The sequence below is a fragment of the Chelon labrosus genome (assembly GCF_963514085.1).
Source record: "Chelon labrosus genome assembly, chromosome: 3".
In the NCBI taxonomy this organism is placed as follows: domain Eukaryota; kingdom Metazoa; phylum Chordata; class Actinopteri; order Mugiliformes; family Mugilidae; genus Chelon; species Chelon labrosus.
In genome coordinates, this window is record NC_140339.1 from 22331075 (window position 1) to 22354077 (window position 23003).

The following is a 23003-nucleotide window of genomic DNA, read 5'->3' on the forward strand; positions in this document are numbered from 1 at the left end:
TCAGGATGGGACTGAGTCCATATTTGTTGGGTTCTTGGATATTACCCTCCCCAAATCAGAAACTTTATGAAATCAAGTAGATCAATGTAGGCTTGAGATCACCGTATCTCCGTATAGTGTGTGTGGTAATGATGGTAGTAATAAGAACATTTAAAGCATCGGCTCCTCGCGCTTCAAACAAGCCTTGGCAGTTTCCAGTTAACAGTGAAGTGGAGTGAGTAAAATGCTCGGCTCCGCTGTACCTCTGATCTTTCTCCACTTCCAACGCCCCTGCAGAGAGAGAACAAAGAGAAGCCCTTTTTAATCAAAGTGCACTGGATTAGGAAGAAGAAAAAAACACAACATCACAGAGATACTACCTCGTAGCCATTATGTGAATTGGAAAACAACCGGAATCACCACTTCAAATGAGTCGTCCCTGACCCTGAAGTAGGAGAAAGGCATTTTAATCTTGTTTGTGTAAAGGTCTACGGTGGAAATGAAAGAAGTAGTACACGTGCAAGTGTGTGCATATACTGTACAGTGTGTGTGCTTCTGCTGACTATGAGTGAAGGCCCAAATGTGGTTTGTGTGTGTGAACTCATAGCCAACAGCTAAATATACCATTCTTGTATGTGCGTGTTTACATTCCTGCTCCTGGTGACATCATTAGCCCACAGAGCCATACGGCAGCTCTTTCTGCCCACGCCGAGTTATATTTTATTAACATACCTGCTGTAGCTGAATCATCCGCTCTCTTGTAGACTTGCACACAAGCTGACACTCAACTCCATCCACATCATGTATATTTGATGCGCTGGAGCATACGCTGAATGTGGCTTCCTGTTTCTCACTTTCATTTACATTATCATCATAAATGTGGACACTCAGCGCCACTAACTGCAAGAGTAAGATGGACATGGGGTGGTAAGCTGTTCATGAGTGACGTACCAGTGCTTGCAGCCTCAGTGGCTGGACCAAAAAGGTTGATACTGCCATCATGTGGCTTGATTATGTCATGTGCTGTTCTAAACTGAAGGCTTCTTCTTTTTTTTTCTTTTTTTTTGTTTTAAGAATAGGGACTTCAGTCTAAGCCTGTGTGCATTTTGGGGCCCAGCTTGTGCAGAAGGGGTCAGTCAGTGGAGTACAGCTTGCTGACACTGAGGTATGTGTCTCGTCCAGTGAGATTTATTGAACTCCAGATGTTCCTAGTTATGAAGATGTGTGTCCGAGATTTAGGAGGGAGAGACCTGCACCCTGTCAGAGTCACAGAGGGGTGCAGCTTTACTGTCTGTCACCCCCCTCATACCCCAGCACCTCTTATAGGTGGCCTCTTAACCTGACAACAACGACACCTCTTCTGTCTCTCGCCCACGCAAGCATACAATTTTACCCTCGACACCAATGTGAACTCAGTTTTTATAAAGTTGCAAGACAGAGAAGATAGAAAAATACCAAAGGAATGAATGTAAATACAGCAAATACAGCACATTTATATACAAAGCAGTTTTGTGAGAGTCGTGTGTATCTTAAGAATATAAAAAGGATGACATTCCCCAAAACACAAATTCTCTGTGTTCAACTTAATGGACAAAAAGAGACAACTTGTCCATGTCCTAAATCCAGTTTACGAAGTCCAGCACATTTTCAAGGTGAGACAATTTAACAGTAAGACAAAAACCCAGTGCAAGTGTACTAAAATATACAAAATAGTGTATCAACATTTTCCTCATCTTACAAAAAAGAAAATCTTCATCTTGGCTCAGAGTTACTGTGGTATTGTACCCTCTCGAAGTTTGGGTTTTAATGTCACATAACCAGAACAAGTGCTAGTTGAGGTGCGTCTTGAAGAACTCATGGATCATCAGTGAGTCTGTTCTCCTGACGTCGTCTCTCTGGTTGAAGCAGGCGTCAGCTGTGCTCGCCACTTCTGCAAGCCTGGCAAGGCACCATAACGGCTGACCAGGCTCCAGGCGTCTTTCTCTGCTAGCTGGCACAACATACTGTCACCTTCCTCTTCCTCGTCCTCCTCCACCTCTCACGGCTCAGATGGCAGGCTGCAGCTTGGTCAGGTTCCTCTGGTGCATGCTGTGGTGGCGCACCAGCTCATCAGAGCGGGCAAACTTCTTCTGACAGTTGGACCAGCGGCAGGTAAAGGGTTTCTCACCTGACAAGGAGGGGACAAACGGGGAGAAACAGGGGAAAGCATTGCTTTAGGGTAAATTCATCTCTCCCGATCAAAGACTCTAATAAGTTAAAATGAAGGAGACAGTCTTAAAAAAAAAAAGAATTCATCTTACTGGAATAAGAATGAGGATGTAGGTAAAAAAAAGGTATACGCACTTGTTTTACCTGTATGAGTCCGAGTGTGCGTCTTAAGGTGATCTGACCGTGAAAACCTTCTCTGACACGTCTCACACTCAAAGGGCTTCACTCCTACGCAGAGACGATGGTGGTTGCGGCACCGTCAGAGAATGAGAAGAGAGCGACGGTCAGAATTTGAATGATGCATGATTAGATTGAACAATCTGTCTGAGTGTGATGGTCACTTTTAACTGCGATGGATGCGTTTGTTTGCTGTCTTATGGAGAAATAAAATACTTTTTAAAGTATTATTTAAGTACTTAGTATCCACACAGAATCATTAATCAACTATTCAGATAGACAGTTAGATGTTCAAAAGACAAAAATGGTTGTAAAAACACCATTGTGTTAAAAGGATTTTTATATCATGGAATGTAAACTTTCTAATCATCACAACTCCTGGAAAATAACCCAGGCTACACACATATGCTGTAACTTGACACCACTGTACCTGTGTGCCTGCGCTGGTGTCTCTTTAACTGGTCTGAGCGGGAGAATCTTCGACCACAGTCTGTGAAATCACACTGGTAAGGCTTCTCACCTGCAAAATAATTTCATTCATTCATGACTGTCATCATTACATTCAGGCTGGAGCAGGAAAACGGTGCACAAATCACATCTTCTTTCCTACCCGTGTGTTTGCGTCCATGCATCTGCAGATGTGACAGCTTGAAGTATCTCTTGCTGCAGCCGGGATAAGCACACATGAAAGGACGCTTCTCACTGGCCTCTGAAGGCCTCGCAACCGGCGTAGCAATGCTGGGAACTTGTCTGACGTCCTTTAAGAAGGTGAGAAGGAAGAAAGAAGTTTGTAGAAGAGGAGTTTTGTTTGCTGTGTGTATGCATGTGCATGAATACGGCCTGACCTGAAGACCTCTGAAGACACCGTGTGTGTGTATGTGGTACTGAGCGCTCACAAGCATGGGTGGAGGCGGGGCAATGGGGTCACTGTTGTAGCTGGGTGCGTGGCCACTGGCAGACAGGGGGACAAAATTACAAGTTAGTAGAAACGCAGAGATTTGAGGCAAAAGGTCTTATCCTTTCCTGCGAACACACCTCTTACACATCACAACTACTGTACGTGTCTGACTTTAGAGGCCCTGAATGTGTTTTCTCACGTGGCTTATAAATGGAGTGATGGGATCCAACAGGAACACAGTGTTTACTGCCAAAGTTAGCACAGCTTTCGACATTTCATGTGAGATGAGATTATCACATTTGTGTTTTTAGTCTGCGGACGGGACGGTGAGATGGGAGTGAAGAAGAGGTGATGTCACATGGTACAAGTTTAACTCTGAATCAGAATTTCATCATAGTTCGTGGGTTGTTTAGTCAGTGCTTAACAATGTCATCAAACCTCCCACACATATCCCGATAAAGCAGATCAGATAAGTTTTTTTTTTTATTGTTTTTTTTTTAAATTTTTCTCAGATTGTTGTTAAAGTTGTTTATTTAATGTTACAGAAACTACTTAAGATTTGGAGTTAAGATTTGAGGGGATTTAACCGAGTTCTTGAAGTCAGGTCAAGTCAAAGTGTCCTCACTATGCAAAAACTCAAATCGGTCTTTGAAACATGCAGTACCAGTACACTTTATTATGCTATTCTCCATGTCCTGTTTTCCCTGGGCAGGAGGCCAACAACCATCCAGTGAAATCCTCCTCTTCCTCCTCTGCACCATCACAAACACTGGCCAAGACTGAAAAATACAGCATGATATAAAAACAATATATAGTAAGTAAAAAATGCTCACCTCTTCATAGAAGATGCAAGGCTATTCATCTGGTTCCATGTTACACACTCCAGTTGTGATGCCATTTGGTACAGGTTATCGCTGAGGAAAACATACAAAAGAAAAACAATTTGTAATCGTTTAGGGCAACCATATATATGTAGGTTATAATAGATTTAGATTTTTATTTCAATTCATATATCGTTAAGTTACTTTTGGAAAGGTTTGATGTTCCTGTGAATTCTCCATTCCCTTGTATGGAAAATGGAGAAGTTCATTCCGGGGAATTCCAAATGGTTCGCTTATTAACACATCCTATCCCGATCCTGTCCGCCCACCACACTCCTCACTGGCCTCATTAAAAAACATGGGCACTGAGCCATTCTTTACCTTGGCAGATCACACTAGTGCACACACACACACGTGCAAAGTGCAGAAACACACACGCCTGATGATGTGAATGTGAATGTGCGATCTGTGGGGGTGAGTACCTCCGTACCTAGTACACCATGGACCAGTGCATGACATCACTCTGTCCTCAGTATCATTAATGGCGGGAAACATTTTCAGGGGAATTCTGGACGGCATTCCTTGAGAAGTCCTTGAGGGAAGGAGCGTGATGGCTCGCTAATCAGCTCTGAACTATGTTCAGCTTTGGAAAGGCTCACTGATATCTGACATATACACACTGTGTGTATGAGCGTGCCTGTGCATGTGCGTGTTCCTGTGTTTGTTTGAGGGGTTCCAGTTCATGCCATAAGCCCTAACAACAGTACAGTCTTCAGCTCTCTTATCAGCCGCTGTCCCAGTATTTGGGTTGCACATGTTCCTTTTCTCCAACAACATCGCAGGCCGGCATTTAAAGAATCTCATCCTAATTTAGGATGTTCCTCATCAAAATGAAAACAAGTTGGAAAGCATTGAGGGGTTCAAATAAGCAGATTTCTCAGTCACCCCCCTCGGAACTTTGACTGAACATGTCTCTTTTACTTTTCTCCTCATTTTTCACCTGAGGGTGAACGCCGACACATCAGCAGTAGATCACTCAGTGTTTGTTTTGGCCTGCTGAGCACCAGTGGGCAGCACTTGACCTCAGAACAAATTAGGATTCACAATCCAGACAGTTTAGAGGCAAACACAGAGCATAATGTGGGATCAGAGAGAGTTCACACTTCTAAAAATTACCAGCGAGTCAGCGAGCCGCAGAAAGAATCTGACATTAACTGATGAGTGAGGAGCGCGAAAAAGGGGTTTTCTTTTCTTTTTGAAGAGCTGAATTGTGTTGAAGGAGGGGTTTGAGGGTTAAATGAGTCAAATGTAGGAAGGACAGACACACGCAGGGAGACGTAACTCTACCTGTTGTAGTTTCTCAGCAGCAGAGCCTGGCTGCTTGGACAGGATTCTGAAGGACTGTGACAACCGAACATGGGATTAGGAGCCGGGTACTGCTGGTCAACTGGATATAAGAAAATACAATGTATACAAATAAGTCAAAAACTCAAATATACAAAATTTGCTCATCAGATGATAACCAGTATTACATTTCTGTGGCTAGAAGTGGCTATTTATTTTTAGCATTTCTGGTTAAAAATTCTATTTAAAGTATTAATCATTTTTTGATCTTTTGGTGATGAACATGGTCCCACAAGATCTTACTAACTCTTGAATATATAATATATCCCAAAAATGTTTACACATTTTATGTTTTTGCAGCACACATAAAACACTTAAAAAGTGACAGTTCATTTCAAAGACACAGGCACGCACAGCTTTACTTTTCAAAGAGAAAACAAGTCAATGAGAAACACCAGTCCTTTTCAGGTTCACATAGTATATTGGTCCCAAGACAGTTATTGACATTCCTACAGAGTCACATAAAGCCATTTCCTCAAGTTATAATTTCCAGAGTCCTTAACCGTATGTATGCTTAAAGAGCGAGAGGGAGAGTGTTTATATATGTCTGCGTATATGAATGTGTGTGCAGACGGAGATGGCAAGAGATGAGGGAAAGTGGATAAGAGCGATGCCGCTGTGATATGGAAAATTATGGGTTACTTATATAACCTTGCTGTGACATGACAGCCTTCCAGTCTGCGAATCGATTTAGACGAAAACACGTCGTGGGTGCAGACAGTTACCTATGTTGTTCGGCGGTGACAGTGTGTCCTCGTGTTTGAAGGACAGGCTGGAGAGCTGAGGGGTGTGGTGAGATGGAGTGTGACCATAACTGGGGTTGCTGTCTAAGCCGCCATAGCCTGAGGAGGAAAACAAAAAGAGAAGCGGTGGAGATAAAATCCATCTGATTTCCCTGGCCCAGACATTAGATCACCATCTCACAAGTGATCGTAACATTCTGAAGCTTGCGCAGTCTTCAGTATCTGGTCACTTATCTATATCCACCTGGTAGTAGCTCTTAGTCCCTGGCAGGGTTACCTCAGAGAGACATTCATCAAACTATTAAATCCTCTTTCCTTGTAACATATTCTTTTTCCCCCCATCCATCTTTGGCCTTGTGGTTGCAATATTTATGGCAGGTGGAAAAAGAAGTTTGGCAAACACGCCACACAGAGACTGGGATGAGCTACTGTAGGATTATGCTCAGTAAAAACAAGTTTGAAGAGTAATTAAGTGGATTTGGGTACAGTTATTAGCCTGAAAGAAAAAAATGTGCAACATTTATTTCACATGGATGGTCATTTATATCCTGAGTCAGGCCAGAGAGGGATGTTGAAAATGTTGCTAAGAAAAATGACTCACTGACTCTTAAACCCGTGCAGCTTGCAGAAAGCCACTCTGAGTATTTTATCTCTTCATCAAAAAATATTTTCCACTGAACAAACAAGAATCAGTGCCACGCACGCCATCTCTGAAAGTCACATCAGGAGGCAGACACAAGTTTGAGGCTGGAGTAACGAGCCCCAGCAGACAACAGAGCTGTTAACAGTAACGGTTCAGGCATCGTATCTGTGTTAACACGGACACAAAAATAACATTTGATTCCAAATTGAAATTCCAGCTGAACTCCCTCCCATCTGTTTTGTGTCAGAGAGGAAATTTTAAAAACTCCCAAAGAGTCGAGCTAATGATGCACTTCACTTGTTTCTCCATCAACTTATTCATCAAGTTTTTGCTGTGGCAATTCTTCTAAAGAATATCTTGACCTAACATGTCTTATTTTCTTTCATCTCTTTTTCTTTTGTTATTGAGCAGTGACAAATTATCTTTAAAGCATAAAATAACATGTTACTTTCAGTAATTTCATGTCTCTGGCTGATCTTTTAATTCACCTGAATACCTGTGTTAAATCAATCTGTGACTGATGGGTTGTGCCACTGCCGTAACAATGTCACAGTGTGACAATGCCGTAACAGTTGTTATGATTCAGAATGACCCAGGATGGCAAATAACATCCTGCTCAGACACAACACCACTGACGACCCCTAAACATGGAGTTACATCAAGAACACATTCTGCAGGAAGTGTACAAAAACACTGGCTTGTGAAAAGAAAATCATTGTACTGATGTGTATTTGTTGTGTGATGATATCTGCTCTTTGTGTTTCACTGGTAGTGAGCATGCTTACCCTGGTTCCTGGAAGCAGGGGGGCTGTCCACACAGCCGGGCAGGTAGGCTCCATTGGGAAACATTCTTGGTTGAGTTGCCGTTGACTCTCCGAAGGCCCCAACACGACATGGGCCTGAACCTGTAAACTGGCCAGAGAAGTGCACTGTGAAGGCCCCGAGTCCACAGTGAGGGTCCTCTATGGGGTCCGTCGTGCCCCAGCCTGGCTCCTGCTTGATGAGGGAGTGGTGGGAGGGCAGGGAGCTGTAGGGAGATCCAGGGTGGAGGTCCAGCAGTTGGGTCCACTGGCCACCGCCAACAGACATCCCGCAGCCACCACCAGCTCCTGGTAAGGATGGCACAGGAGGGGCTGGCGGCAAGAGGGTCAGATCGCGAACATCTGACCCCACTGACATGGCTCCACACGGTTCGGTCAGCATTACTGAAGGCCGTTCGAGTCCAAACAAAAAGTTATGGTATTCCAGAGGAACACACAACTGGGAAATTAAAAAGTCACACAGTGATAAACTCCTAGGAGTGTAACTAAAACACAATCTGGAGTAACAACAATCATGAATCAAACTCTTCTGCGGAAACAAACATCAATCCTCAAAATGCACTGAAGGAGCCATGTTTTCCACCTAATGCCATAAAGGAAATAACGAAATGAACGGACTGATGTCCAAAATCTGAATGGCAAATGTCAAGCTCCCTTGGTACCTGCAGCAAATTTGGAGTTGGTCTGTGATCCTGTCAGTTCCTTGTCCTTCTGTCTCTATGATGTCTGGCTTTCCTTATTCTCTTGAAGGCTCAAATACTGCACAACTCACTGGACAGGGGGAGGAGCAAGAGAGGCTGAGAGGAGGATGACTCCCTTGTTTTGCCCCGACCAACAAGAACTGCACCTCTGAGTAAATTCTACATTAGAGGGTGTCTTTTCACTCTTTGTTCAAGTTTAAGTGTTGCTCCCATTGAGCCTTATTTCTCAGAAAACAAGGTCCAGCAAAACACATCTCAGGAGTGGTGGACAGAGACTTAAAAGAACAGTATTTGTTCTTATGTCTGTGTATGCATACATAATTACTTTTGGTGAAATGCATTTGTAAAATTGAACCATTTACCTCCCAGTCTGTATGCACCAGAAAAACCTTGAAATCCAAACAGTAGGGTAAAATAACGCATGATCAATGCTAAAGAAAATATGGGTTTTCAAAAAAAGCAGAGCTCAAACCTTTTGTCATCTGTACACTATTGACCCGGGCCATTCGCTCTGACGGTCATCATTTCTGACTCCTCTGACTCAACTGTTTACTGAAATATGCTCCACTTTTAAAACAAGGAACTAAGTGGATGAAGCAATGATATCAAGGAAAGAGACGAGAAAAGTGAAAAAAAGGTGAGTCAGAAGAAAAAAAGAAAAAAAAATGTTTTGGTAAGATTGCTAAGATAATTATTACTCAGTTTGGTAAAATAACAAAAAAAAAAGTATGTTCTGAAGTTTACCATTTTGGGCATAGTCCTGTTTTGCTAAAAGCCGTTCACATAAACTATATGGCCTTGGAGCGAAGCCACATCACACAAAAGGATAATTATTTATTAGCGGAGGACAGGGGGAGTTGTGAGCATGCAAGTGTGTGTGTGTGTGTGTGTGAGCACGTAAGAGATAGGGGTTTTGACCTTAATTCGAAGTGGAACTGCGCAAGAATGCAGCAACTTGAATGAGCCTAAAAGCGCAAGACAGCTGCAGTGGATCTTTTAACGTTATAATATTTGTCAGATCAGCACTCGGGTTCCTCCTTTCCTTACGAGCTTGAAAGATTCGCAGCGTGTTGCAAATCAATTATGTCTTTCCTAATAAAAATATACTGAGCTACGTTGAGTGTAGTAGTTGACCTGTAGTGAGACCACACTGAAACTCTGCTACTACAAATTGCACTAGTCACTGTTAGAATTACTTTACACAATATAAGAAATTTTAAAAAGTCAGTGTGAAATCATAACATCATAATGGCGATATTTAAATATGTCATCAATCCATTATAAATTGGCTGTGTTTGCTGGACATTACTTTTAATTCCATTTTGCAACTTCTCATTAGGGTCACAAATGTCACTAACTCCGTCAGTTCAAATTTCTTTCTTTAATCCTGAACCAATGCCCCAGTGGATAGATTTAAAATCGAAACCACAAAACCTGGACGAATGATCCATGAGCAGTATTTGACATTGTTATTTAATTTCAATTTAACCTAGCCACAAATTAAAATGCGCTGCCAATTTTGGATAGAGGACCGGCGATGGCGCTGAAGACGGGAAACGTGTTAAGCACATTCTGTCATCGCCATCTGGAATATGGTTTAGGATTCCAGTGAACGTCACTGACCCCTAAATCAACTTAAAGAGAAGTGGTGGGTGGGGGGAGGAGTGCTTTAATGGACAAAGAGAAGGACAAAAAAAATTGGAAACGGGGTGATGAAATCAGCTGGCAATCTGCTGAGGTGGCATTTTAGAAACTATTGTTGTCCGTAACCATCATTGCAAAACTTTACTCATGTGTCCTTCAATACCGTCTTAGTTGCTGTGATTTAGATTCAGCTGTAGGAGAGTATGCTGCAGCCCTAAAGATAGGGCTGATTGATTACTGTGGCATCGGCTAGTGCGCATTCAGGATACTGGAGCAGGGTTTGATCAGCATTAACAGCAGCTTGATGACTGTCCCAACACATTCCTGTGAAGAAACACAGGTTGCACAGGAATTGTCTCAGCACATCTGATGGCATCCATTGACAACATCATAAATGCACCTAAAAGCTAAACACAGATTCATCTGGGTGGTTTGTGGCCATGGACAAGATTAAGTGCTCTCTGACATACTTTATTCTTGGAAATAAACAAGTGCAAAAGCAGACCCATATCCCAGAGGAACACCCAGATATCCAGAAGATGTTCGTGGCATGAAAATAGTAGCTAAGAAAATTAATTTCTCCCCAAACTATTTTAAAAACCTTCGGTGGTCCACCCATCACAAACAAACACAAACTGAAATGATGTACTCCGTGGACAAAAGGTTGTGGTACAATTGAAAGCATCTTGCCAAAAAATCGGAGAGAGAGAAAGGAAATGCAGCTCCTCTGAGCCAAGGCAAATGCTGGCCGTGCCTTCAGCGGAGTCTTTAGCGGGGATTCATCAAAGGTGACAGGGCCGGGAGAAAACAACCCTTTTCAGGCCCTATGACGGATGGTAGTCCCCAAATACAACCATTCTTCAGATCAATCTCTGGTTAACTCAGGGTTTAAAACAACATCACTGCGCAGAAGAAGTGAAATGGTCAATACTGCCTCTGACCCTTAACAAGAAATACACAAGACTGCAGCTTTCTCCAGCGCGATGACTGCGGGGGAATTTGAGAAGGGTACGTTTCAGCCAGAGAGATGCATGATAAACTACACAGATATGTGACCTGGCAGGACACGTGAAAAATAAATTACTTTTTCCATTTTAATAAACATGTGTATTTGCGCTACTGCATTTGAAGGAAGGCAGGTTGTTATATCCGTTTCTGTTTAAACGTTTTAATTACAAGTTATTCATATCAAAAGAGCTGAGCACCAAAGAGTATCAAAATATCCTGCAACAGAGCGCTGCCACATAGCAAAATGTGTTATTTTGATGTGCTAAAAAAGGCCTTCAACTTCTCTTTGTGGGCATGGAAGAACACGATAACAAACCCCACATCACTGCATTGCAACATTTAATCCTTCCACTCCTATCTGCATGTGGCCTTTGGAAATAGTTACAACTGAAAACAAAAATCAGGCAGAACAATAAGTCTCTGTCTTCCCTCACTCTTGGACGTTTGCGACAGCCTGACTTCTGATCTGTGAGTTAACAAACTTTGAACATGCCAAGCATTGCTTTAACCCTCGTATTGTCTTCCCGTCAACCATGCAACTTTTGTTCTCCTTGGTCAAAACTGACCAGGTCTGACTGTTTATAAAGCCTAAAATAAAATGTATCACCTAATTACGTGTTTCACATTGTTAGCCAACTTCTTTTTAACTAATAGCTATATATTGGACACTTTGTTTTAAGAATTAATGGGCAGTAGACCACATTTATATAAAATTATGTAAAAATTCGAGGCGTTTCACATCTGACCAGGAGGATGACACGGGGCGAAACATATGAGTGCACTCTTGGACACATTTCCTGTATACATAAAACGATTTTTTCTAGAAGACAATGCTAAACTCTGCTTTTAACGGCCCCTTTTCCTCTTCCCTAAGGCACACACAGAAAACAGCAATGGCCATTTTTCAATTATCACATATAAACACTGAGCACTCTTCAAAGTGTGGCATATCAGGGTGGAGATAAGAAGCAGGGAACAAAGATGTGTGGGAGAGCGAGCGATTCTGTACTTCATGCGTCAGACACAACACTGGTCCAGTGATGTTTCACGCACCCGTTTTCTTCATGACCACCTTTCCCCTCTGTTATCAATCCCACGACCCCCACTTGATCCAAATCCGTTTGGGTAGCAATCTTGGAAATCCTCATTATTAATGACAAAAATATAAATGTTAATATTAAACTATAATAGCTGGGCACTGTATTTTTATTTTATTTTTTTAGCAATGTCTACCAAATATGATTTGGAAGTTATTCAGAACTATTTTCAGCGGTGCATTACTGCGTGTTGGGAGCAGCAAGATGGTCTACGAAGGATTAGTTAAATAATCTCATTTTGTGTAGGTCTATTAAAAGTATTTATGAGCTGTTGGACTTATAAAATACGGCACGGAGGAAATCTCTAATGATATTTCATACCAGGAAAAATACTGTGCATAAAGCTGTTCACTGTTTTTGCACAATTTTTGGACGGTTTTCATATTGTCTTCCTAAATTTTGTAATCTACCAATTCTTTTTAAATTAACGAGCATACCATTCGCTGTGAATCTTTACTTTAGAAAATAAAAGTGATGTGATGTTAAGTTGTATTAATTATTTATGTAATAGCACTTTTGACCATTACAATCTTGTTTAGATAGGTGTCACTGTATGGAAATGCACAGTATGTGCAAGAATTTTTAAATGATCTCAGGCCTATGACACAATGTCATTATCAGAATAAACAGCACATGCTGGAATTAAAGTGGACTGAGCTACCTTTCTGAGGAGCTTCTTGTTTAGAATGCATAATTTATTATTGAAACCTATCTCATATGTCACTGTTGTGTTGAATTTTTGCTGAATACCCTCTGTCTCATCCCAGCAGGTGCCTGTGTGTCAGGATCAAGGCCAGCCTTTATCAGTTCTTTACAGTAAACCACAGCCTCTTCCAAGCTGTCACACCCTAGCAGCTGTGGCTGGGGCGTAAGCAGTCATCAGAAAACATTTCAGATATCTCTGGCGGTTTCTGTCTGTTGTCATACCCTTGAGCCTCATTGTGAGACTAGGCGAGCAAAAGTTTTACGGGATGACTCGGAGGTACGTCCACAGTGATGGGAAAATATACAAATTACCACAATCAGCACAGAATCTGACAGTAACTTCTGACACTTGACTTTAGGGAAATACCACTTTACTGCAACTTTCTCAATCTCACTTCTACAATATGCAAGTTCAAAACACTACAGATTACCAATAATAAGTAGTTTGATCATATTCATACACTTGCAGTAATCACGTTGTAGATTAAAAGTAAATTTAGTTTGAAATAAGTCCTTTGAAAATGGCATACATTTTCTGAGAGAAAATATGTGACAATGTTTCTTTCTTGTGTTTGACTAATTACATTCATTTTTTCTGAAAACCTTAATGTTTGTCTGTTCTCTGTCTTCACCATTATATTTATCAGCACTGAGGAAACAGTCTAAACAGCATATTAAAGTTAAAGGGTCATACAGTTGAGCATGCCTCTAATTAGTATTTCTGAGATCTGGCATCTATAGCTTCAAGCCAAACATTGCACAATCTATTCCCAATTGAAACAAATTTGATTCTTTGTTTGACCATGCCTTTTAAACTCTTATTGCCCCTTGTAGCCTGTGTGTGAGTGTGTGTAATATAAACACTCACTGATGACAAGAGACCATTCCATCATTAACAGAGCCCCAGTCCTAGTGCAGTGACTCGATCCGTCCAGACAGTAACGTCAGGATTCCTGGAAGACTGTAGCTTTTATTCTGGCTGCTACCATTAGCCCAAAACAGAGCACACACATTCCACACAAGGGGATTAAGGTCCCCAGATAGCTCAAAACCACAAATGCAAACTCACATTGATTAATTTCTGCAGTCTTTGACAAGGTAGGAGGCTGGCCATTAAGTGATATGGTACATTACAGTCATATTTAATGTACCAACCTTCTTTTTCTGGTCATGTATAATTTGTGCTGAAGATGGCTTGTGTAGCTCAGATGAGTGAAAGTCCAGGAGATGGATAAAAATACAATAAAATTCTATGTGAATGAACAAACTGAACTGTAAATTAATTTAGCTAAGACAGCGGTGTACCCAACTGTGGCTATGCTGAGTGACTAATCGTCTGGTGTTAAGGGAGATAAGCGATCACAGGGAATGAACAGCTATCACAACACAGCACAGACATTTTTCTTTATGCACATGGAATGAGCTTTTTGAGATGGTGAATGTGTGTAAATGAATGTGTGGCCAGTGAAAAAACAAAAACTGTATGTACAGTTTCAACACACTGTCAATGTTAATAAAAAGTCAGAAGAAAATAATAAAAAAGTCCAAGATGGATGCCAACCGACTTCCTGAAACTACTTCTCCTGTTAAAAGACGAGTGTGTAGGGTTTAGGGTGGCCTATATTACTTTTTCATTCATCACAGTTAACTAAGAATTGCATTTTTGTTAGCTTAGAATGAGCAGAATGAGTGGCTCGTCTTACATGGATGTTTTTGCCATAGCCCAGAGCTTACAAACCAAACATTGATTTTACAGGGGGTCTTTCGTATTTTGGCAAGTTGAATTTAAAGGCACTATAGAAACGGAAATAGCTACTGGCTCATCTGCAGCCAGCACAGGCTAGTTGGTTCTCCTACTCATTGGAAAGGAAGGCGTATTCAGTTGGTTACAAGCTGCCATCTCACCACTAGATGTCACTACATTCTATACACTGGTCCTTTAATTGAATATTAAACTATTAAAGATTACTTAAAAACTGAATTTGGTATGTATCTCTGCAGATGTGGACAACCAAAGTCCATCAGAATTGTCCAAAGGGAATTTAGCATGCCTTGTACCACTACTGACTCTGGAGTCACCCTTCTTTAAGACCTTGGCTTTGTTTGTTTATTTGTTAACAGCATTTGTGTGTAGGTTTTTGGGGAGGGTGTGTCAGCTTATAAGTAATTAACAAGCAATTTGCTCCACCAAGGAAATAGGGAAGTTACTCATGCGGTGTACTCTGACAAGGTCACTGGCTGATAGATGAGCCTGAGCAAGGGGATTTTTCAGAGATTGTGAAGGCAGGCAGAACTGTGGGAACCAGACAATTAGTGGGTGGAGGTAGGCAGCCATGTTGGATGATGACCATAAGACTGGTTTACAAGGATACTCACCACTTGGCTGGCTGACAGGGAGAAAGCCGACACCTGGGCTCAACCAACTCTTAACACACAGTCATTTATCTTTGAGGAGGCTGAGCAGGCAGTTTGCCAGCAGTTTAGGAAGCGCATGTGCTATTTCCTATGAAGCAAACAGGGATGAGGTCAGTGCAGGCATATTGACTACGTAAATATGTCAGACCTACACATAAACAAATGCTAACTATTGAATAGCATTAGCGGACTCATACACGCAGTATACAGTATGAGCCATATTAACATTTCACTAAGTAAGATAATCCATTTTTGTTTTGAAATGGTTTCATGTTAATATTTCTCACAAGCTTACAGAAAATAATAACTGCTAAAAAATAAGACAAAATTACCCCCTCAGGTAACAGACAAAATAAAAGAAGGCAAAGACATATAGGATTCATATTAAACATCAAATTAGCCTGCAAAGGCAAGAAAATGTTCTGAATTATCTTTGCCAATATCTAGTAATTATTTCACAACTTCAAGGAAACTTGTGACCTCATGAAGCAGAGTGTCAAAAAAAAAAGCTAATTTGACCAATAGTCTTCCACAGAATTCACACGTACACCAGCAAAAAATCACAGCTGGACAGCAGCAAAAGTTCCCGAGAGAGTGTGTGATATCTGCTGCTAGATTAATAATATATCTCAAGGAGACTACTTTGCCAGGTTAGATTTAGAATGATACAAAACAGACTAAATCCAGTTCAATACATGTACCAGGTACAGGCTTGTTGGAGTTAAAAGGTTTACTGTATGCTATTTTCAGGACACTCTTCCATGAATATTGTCAAGACCATTACGCATCATAACACACTGTGGCATTTTAAAGACCTTTTAAAGAAGACAAAAACAGTGTCTCGCATGCACCTGGTGCTTCAAAGCCTCCAAAACTCTTATTCTGGACTTGAAATACAACAGGCACTTGACAACAGCTGTTAATCAGATAATGAAAGCCTCGGAGTTACACAAGCACACTTGTGGAGAAGCAGCAATAAATTCTTTGCCATGACAGCGTGCAAGGGCAGGGAGAGAGTGAAGGTGGGATTTGGTACCAGGCACTCGCCTTCCCTACAGAATGACGCATCATATGAGCACTATGGTGAAACACTCCATCAGCCAGTTCCCCTCAGCACACTATTTTAAGGAATATGTCAAAAACGACGGAGTTAAGTTCCTGTACTGTAACTGCTAAGAGAAATATGTGACTAGCAGGACTTCTAGGAATTATGACATGGCATGATGTGTCTCTCCATACACATATTTTCCAGACAGTTGAACTTTGAGCAGCTCAGCTTGGAAAAGAAAAACACTCCACAGTATCTTCACCCTGGGACACGGCCTGCTGCACACCCGAACGTTAGTAACCCGACTCCATAGTTTTAAGGTGACCTCCTGCTCCACTTACCCTCTTCACCTCAATCACCAAGAGACGATACATGGCAGAGGCTCAACACGTGCACTCACGGGTCAGCAGGCGTATGGTGGAAGAGAGTTGCCCTCTGACACTGGCAGCGTTTCCAGGTTGGAAAGTTCTGGGTCAGGCCTTCTACATGGTGGTCTCCAAAGATGGAGTGCAGCGCAATCAGATAACCTTTCTTGGGGATCAGATTCACCTCGGTAACTCTTATCCAAAACATCCAGGGTTAATCTCACGGAGAAGACACTGATATATCGCTCTGACAGATTGAAAGTTGGAAGAAGAAATTTAGGAGGTTGTCTGATTACTAAAAGAATGGGGTTGCACCAACTGAAACGATGCAAGACACTTAGTGAAGTTTACCCATCTGAATATTCACTGGTCATCTATAGCCTAATTCATGTTAATAATTTTGGTACTCAAAAGTTTTTAAAAAATAGAGAGGGGAATTTATGTTATAACATAGCACTGAGACGCTCCTTCTGTTCAGGCTGCTGTAGCTTTAACAACGTGACCCGGAAGAGCAAACGCGTCACCGGCACTGCTGCCTTTTCTTTTCCGCTCAGAGCTCAGCAGTGGTGGGAGCGTGGATTTCATCACCTAGGCTCACAAATTCACCAAAAATGAGCGTCCCGGCCTTTATCGATATTACAGAAGAAGACCAGGTACGACCCGTGTGTTTAAAAACTCATTCGGCGCGGTGCCGCCTGTGGATGTGTCGCTAAATAAAAACTATCCAAGCAGACGGTTTAGCATGCTAGCTAGCTTAAATGCTAACCGTGTTTAGTTGCTGACAGGTACATGCTGATTGTTAGCCACTCGCTGAATATGTGTGGCCATACAGTATGAATGATTATCAGAGTTATCGTTATGATAGAGTTGTTGTTACCTTGTTGAGGATAGTTGCTATTAATCGCTATGACCACTGTATTTGCGGCTAAGGCTGCTACAAATGCGCTAGATGGCTACGAATGCTAGCTAATGGCATAGCTAGTGTATGTATATATAAACAAAGAAGAAAAAATAACATGTCACCTAAAGTATCCTGCAGACTAGAAACCGTAAATAACTTTTACCAACGAACTTTAACAATTGTTTCTTACCAGTTAGTACCAGTTATTTTGCCAAATCAGTCGTTTTCACTGCACATTTTGTTTTATACAAAATAAAAAGACATGTATTTTTAAATAAATACTTTTCAGCGAACATGTACTGAACTGTTTCTGTACATCTGCAGTCCTTGTGCTGCTGGGTGTTCTTTAACCATAACTGTGATTTCTGTCTAACTTTAAAAGGCTTCAGAGCTGAGAGCCTACATCAAGTCCAAGGGAGCGGACATCTCAGAAGAGAACGCTGAAGGTGGACTTCATGTAGATCTGGCTCAGATCATCGAGGCGTGTGACGTCTGCCTCAAGGATGACGATAAAGGTAAGGTGACGATAAAAGACACCTCCGTCTCTTAAATTTCATAAAATGAGCAGTGTAAGACAATAAACCTAGACAGGAAACACACAGGTGTATTAAACAACATTTAAAATGAGTTCTGTTAAGTATTCCAGTAAACTAATCCATCCATCCAGCATGCACAAGTATCCTGCAACTGGCTCACCCATTAAAAATGTTGGTAACCCTTTTCTGTCAAATTGCTTGTTACTCATGGCCCCTCTGTCTGTCTCTCTGCAGATGTAGAGAGCGTGATGAACAGCATCGTGTCTCTGCTGCTGATCCTGGAGACAGAGAAGCAGGAGGCTCTCATTGAAAGTCTATGTGAGAAACTGGTGAAGTTTCGTGAAGGAGAGAGACCCTCCCTCAGAATGCAGCTGTGAGTCCCATCACGTCTTTCACGTAAAGCAGGTGTTATTATTAATTGTATATATAAAAAAAAAAATAATCAAATGATGGTCTTTTTTTTTGTGGTTTTATAGGTTGAGTAACCTTTTCCATGGCATGGATGAGAACACTCCAGTGAGGTACACTGTCTTCTGTGGCCTCATCAAGGTGGCAGCTACCTGCAACGCTATAGCCTTCATCCCCACCGACCTTGATCAGGTATATATTTATATATATTCAGTGTTGCTTTAATGGAGTCATTGATCACAAACACTGCCATCCTGCCACTCCCAAGTCAGTCAAGAAAAGTTGTGATCACCTGTTTCTACTTTTCATTTTGTTTGTACAGTAAACTTATGATACTTGTGCTTGTGCCCACAATCAGGTGCGCAAGTGGATTGTTGACTGGAACCTGAACACAGAGAAGAAGCACATACTTTTGAGGCTGGTTTATGAAGCATTGGTTGACTGCAAAAAGAGGTAACCATGTATAAGACTGGAAGTGTATAGTGTGTATGTTTTAGTATGAACAGAAGCAGAAATGTGAATATATTTATGTAATATACACTGATCAGCCACAACATTAAAACTACTAACAGGAGAAGTAAATAACAGTGTTCTGGCTGGGATACTTTTGGACCTGGCATTCATGTGGATATTACTTACCAAGACCAGACCAGGGACCCCCACCCTGTAGCAATGACACTCCTTGATGGCAGCAGCCATCCTCAGCAGGATGCAGCCTGAAATGGGCCCACACACAAAAACGCTTTAGGAACAACTCAAAAAACATGAAAAACAGCACAAGGTGTTGACCTGGCCTCCAAATTCACAAGATCTCAAACTGATCAAGTATCTGTGGCATGATCAACAGAGGCCCCTCCCCTCAACCCATAGGACCCAAAGGCCCCCACTAACAACATTCTGTTGCCAGACACCACAGGACACCCTCGGATCCATTTTCCATTCTCTGATGAGTCACAACTGTTTTGGAGGCACAAGGGAGACCTACACAATATTTGTTATGCCTGATCGGTGTATACTGCATTGATGTACATTTTTATGTGAAAATCTGTTGATGCTCACAAACCTGCCGTTGACCTTAAAGGGAATTATAATACAAAAGAGTTTTCAACAATCTAATGACTTATTTCACAGCGAGGCAGCAGCAAAGGTGATGGTTGAGCTGCTGGGAAGTTACACAGAAGACAATGCTTCACAAGCGCGTGTCGATGCCCACAGGTAAACTTTGAGTACTTGAGGTCAACATTTGTCATCAAGGGATGATGTACTGCACCTCCGTCACACATGCGTCTGTGTCCCTTCTCTTTCAGGTGTATTGTCCGTGCCCTCAAAGACCCCAACACCTTCCTGTTCGACCACCTGCTCACCTTGAAACCCGTTCGCTTCCTGGAGGGAGAACTCATCCATGATGTGAGTAGCAGAGAATGTGCATTTAAAAAAGTTGTTACAAGACGTTACTGACATTGTTACGTTTTTTGGTGGAACCATCTGCCTTCTTTACCCCCAGTAATTAACCTTTATTAGTCCATGGAAAAAGGTTCTCCTTTTCAGTGCCATGGCTAAAACTACCATAACCCAGTGTCAGATTAGTTACTAGTCAAAAAGCTTGGATGATGAGCAACAGTTGAACAGGCTGAAACAATAAGTATATTTTTGTCCAAGGCATGTGCATGGTTTCGTAGAGATTGGACTGGTCATTAGAGTGGCATTTCCAAGTATTACTGGTGTAACACCTGAAGAACAAACCAGTCACCAGGAAGTAAGCATGACGTGCAATGTCAGTGTCAGCTTTCAGCCTCTGTGGACACAACCATCATCTAACTGATTGCACTGTCCTATAATGATATTTTTCTCTCTTCTCTCCTCCACCTCTCCAGCTGTTAACCATCTTCGTGAGCGCAAAGCTAGCAGCGTATGTCAAATTTTACCAGAGTAACAAAGACTTCATTGATTCTCTTGGTGAGTAGCCATAACTTGAAGTGATAGACTTGTATCACAAGCTACCTTTAAATGCATGCAGACGCAACAAGAACACTGGTTAATAAGTTAATTTCACTTCATAAATAAAAGCAGTAGTTACTGATTACACACTGTCTAAAGTCTGAGGCAGGATAGTTTCAGTGTCATTTTTTTAATGAACTTGTTTCACACACATTTTTGGAATGAGTCAACAGAGAGCAAGAATGTGTGTGTCAGCAGTGTGTTTATTTTCTCACTACTAAAGGTTTGGGTGTAATTAAAAGTGTGTGTGTAGGATGGACTCTGAAAACAGACACTGCGGAGCGATGTTTGTGTTAATGAGTAGATTCCCTGACTGCATGCTCCTCAATGTAGAAACAATCATCACAGGGAAACTCCCCGAGTCAGGAGTAATTGAGCGTGACTGCTTTGTGCTTAATGATCCCTGCGTGTCGCTCTCCAGGCCTGTCTCACGAGCAGAACATGGCCAAGATGCGTCTGCTGACTTTCATGGGCATGGCGGTGGAATTCAAGGAGATCTCCTTCGACACCATGCAGCAGGAACTGCAGATTGGAGCCGAGGACGTCGAGGCTTTTGTCATTGACGGTATTTCACCTCAGATCAAGTTTGTGCTGTCCACCCTTTTTAAACACTTTCCCGCAACAATGAAATGGAAAGTGGTTTCAAAATGTTTCAGCCAAGAGCTGCTCCACGGTATAGACAGGTAGTCACAGAAATGCATCCTTTTAGATCCAGATACAATTCAATATATAATGGATGAACAAAACATTCAAAACATTATTTAACTGTGAAAAATACACGGGGTACATGAAACCAGATTGAGAAATGTTCATATAATGCACTTGGATTGTATCAGGTTTCAGCCTCTTTGATAAAAGTCACCAAAAAAAAATGTATTCTGACACAAAAAACAACATTCATAGTGCTAAAAATGATCCCAATTAAACAGCAACCGAAATTTGTTTGTTGTTTATTCGTTTGCGTGGACTTTTTGTAGCTGGTTGAGAGCAAATGTGTCACATGGCTCCATAAACTGCTGCTGTCTTGATTTTTTTGAGGTTAAGTTCCTGGATCAAGTTAAAGCAAAATCATAATTTGTTGTACTACAACTGCTGGTGATCTACTTATCTGAAACAAGCCTATGTTTTCCCCCTCAGAGCTGTCTCTTTAATCTTCCTGTGCATTGTTTTTTTTCCTTTGCAGCGGTTCGGACTAAGATGGTGTACTGCAAAATCGACCAGACACAGAGAAAAGTTGTTGTGAGGTAAGTTAGTCCTGCGTGACAGGATATATTGGACCTGGAATATCAAAAAAGTAGTGTGTGACTAGTGGTCTTATTTGCTAAGCCAGTCTACACTGTGTCACTGTGGCATCTGGAATTTGTCTGAGAGGTACTTTAGAATATGACAAGGGGCTGCAGGAATGTAGTAATTAGTTAGTGGATTACTATTGTTTTCTTGCTAATGTCCTAATGACTTCTTCTATGTAGGATCTAGCAAAAAAAATTCTCAAAGAAACTGTTTTTATTTTTTTATTTTCATGATTCTACCCTTTATATAAGTGTAAGTTAAGGTTTAATCTAGGCTATGAAGTCATATTAAGTCCATAGATAGCTGTATGAGGTATAACCCGGGTCTGCCCAAGCAGTTTTAACATTCTCACTTTTCTGTCTCCACACCATCAGCCACAGCACACACCGCACCTTTGGCAAGCAGCAGTGGCAGCAGCTGTACGACAGCCTCAGCTCCTGGAAGGCCAACCTAGCGGCCGTCAAGACCAGCCTGCAAGCGCTGTCGCCTTCTGCTTAATTCCACCTTAACCCAACTGTCTAGACTGCCTCACTCTCTACTCTTTTCTGCTTTCCAAATTACCAGACTGAAATGATCAGTTTTTATATTCATCCAATAAAAGAACAGTGATGATAGCCCGTCGTTGCTTCTGTCTTGTTGAAATAAACTGGGGTTATTTTTGGAATTGAGCAATGCACTGAACACAACAAATTACGTTTTATGCGCTATACATATTTTACTGTGCTGCTAATGGATAATGGATATACAGTAGGATAGATCTTTTCAGATAAATACCGCTGTAGTTGACTCAAAATCCTTTCACAAGGCCTTACAGTGAGTTTAATTGGTCCCCGTTCTTCAGCGACTCTCGACATCTGGATTCATTTAAAGGACCGCGTGCCAGTATACTAGATGAGCTGTGACTTGGGGTGAAAAAGAATAGCCTGCAACGTGAGGGTCACTTGTCTGGGAACACGTGAGAGGTGACAATGGTAAAGTGAACTAAAGATGACCTTGTCTGCTCACTAGGAGCTGTATTACTGCAGCATTAACACTTGTGGCATAGGTTGATTCACTGCCTCTGCAAATTTGAAACTGTCCACTTGGTTAATAGATAGTGCTCAGCTGTGTTCAGCATGACTCACTGTCTCTTAATGCGCCTGAACAATGGAAAAAAACAGGGAGTTCTAAATCCCAGTTTTCAGTACACCTTG

The 23003-nt window shown here is 41.6% G+C and overlaps 2 protein-coding genes across 3 annotated transcripts; one reads left to right on the forward strand and one right to left on the reverse strand.

The window, feature by feature from the left end:
• Positions 1-1476: 1476 nt before the first annotated feature.
• On the reverse strand, positions 1477-8406 carry wt1b (WT1 transcription factor b). Of its 2 annotated transcripts, XM_084540988.1 has the most exons (9): positions 7659-8406; positions 6213-6329; positions 5431-5530; positions 4096-4176; positions 3210-3315; positions 2975-3122; positions 2795-2884; positions 2323-2415; positions 1477-2146 (listed from the first exon to the last, which is right to left on the reverse strand). In XM_084540988.1, exons 1-9 carry the CDS (start codon positions 8074-8076, stop codon positions 2025-2027), a joined length of 1275 nt encoding a protein of 424 aa, XP_084397114.1. In that variant the 5' UTR covers positions 8077-8406; the 3' UTR covers positions 1477-2024. The 2 variants fall into 2 exon arrangements, with proteins under 2 accessions (XP_084397114.1, XP_084397113.1); XM_084540987.1 differs by having other exon boundaries at positions 2975-3315.
• Positions 8407-17182: 8776 nt separating this feature from the next.
• Positions 17183-22424, forward strand: eif3m (eukaryotic translation initiation factor 3, subunit M). The gene is made up of 11 exons (XM_084541842.1): positions 17183-17330; positions 17961-18093; positions 18349-18487; positions 18591-18714; positions 18881-18975; positions 19654-19737; positions 19830-19929; positions 20397-20478; positions 20942-21085; positions 21704-21764; positions 22185-22424. Exons 1-11 carry the CDS (start codon positions 17289-17291, stop codon positions 22306-22308), a joined length of 1128 nt encoding a protein of 375 aa, XP_084397968.1. The 5' UTR covers positions 17183-17288; the 3' UTR covers positions 22309-22424.
• Positions 22425-23003: the final 579 nt, after the last annotated feature.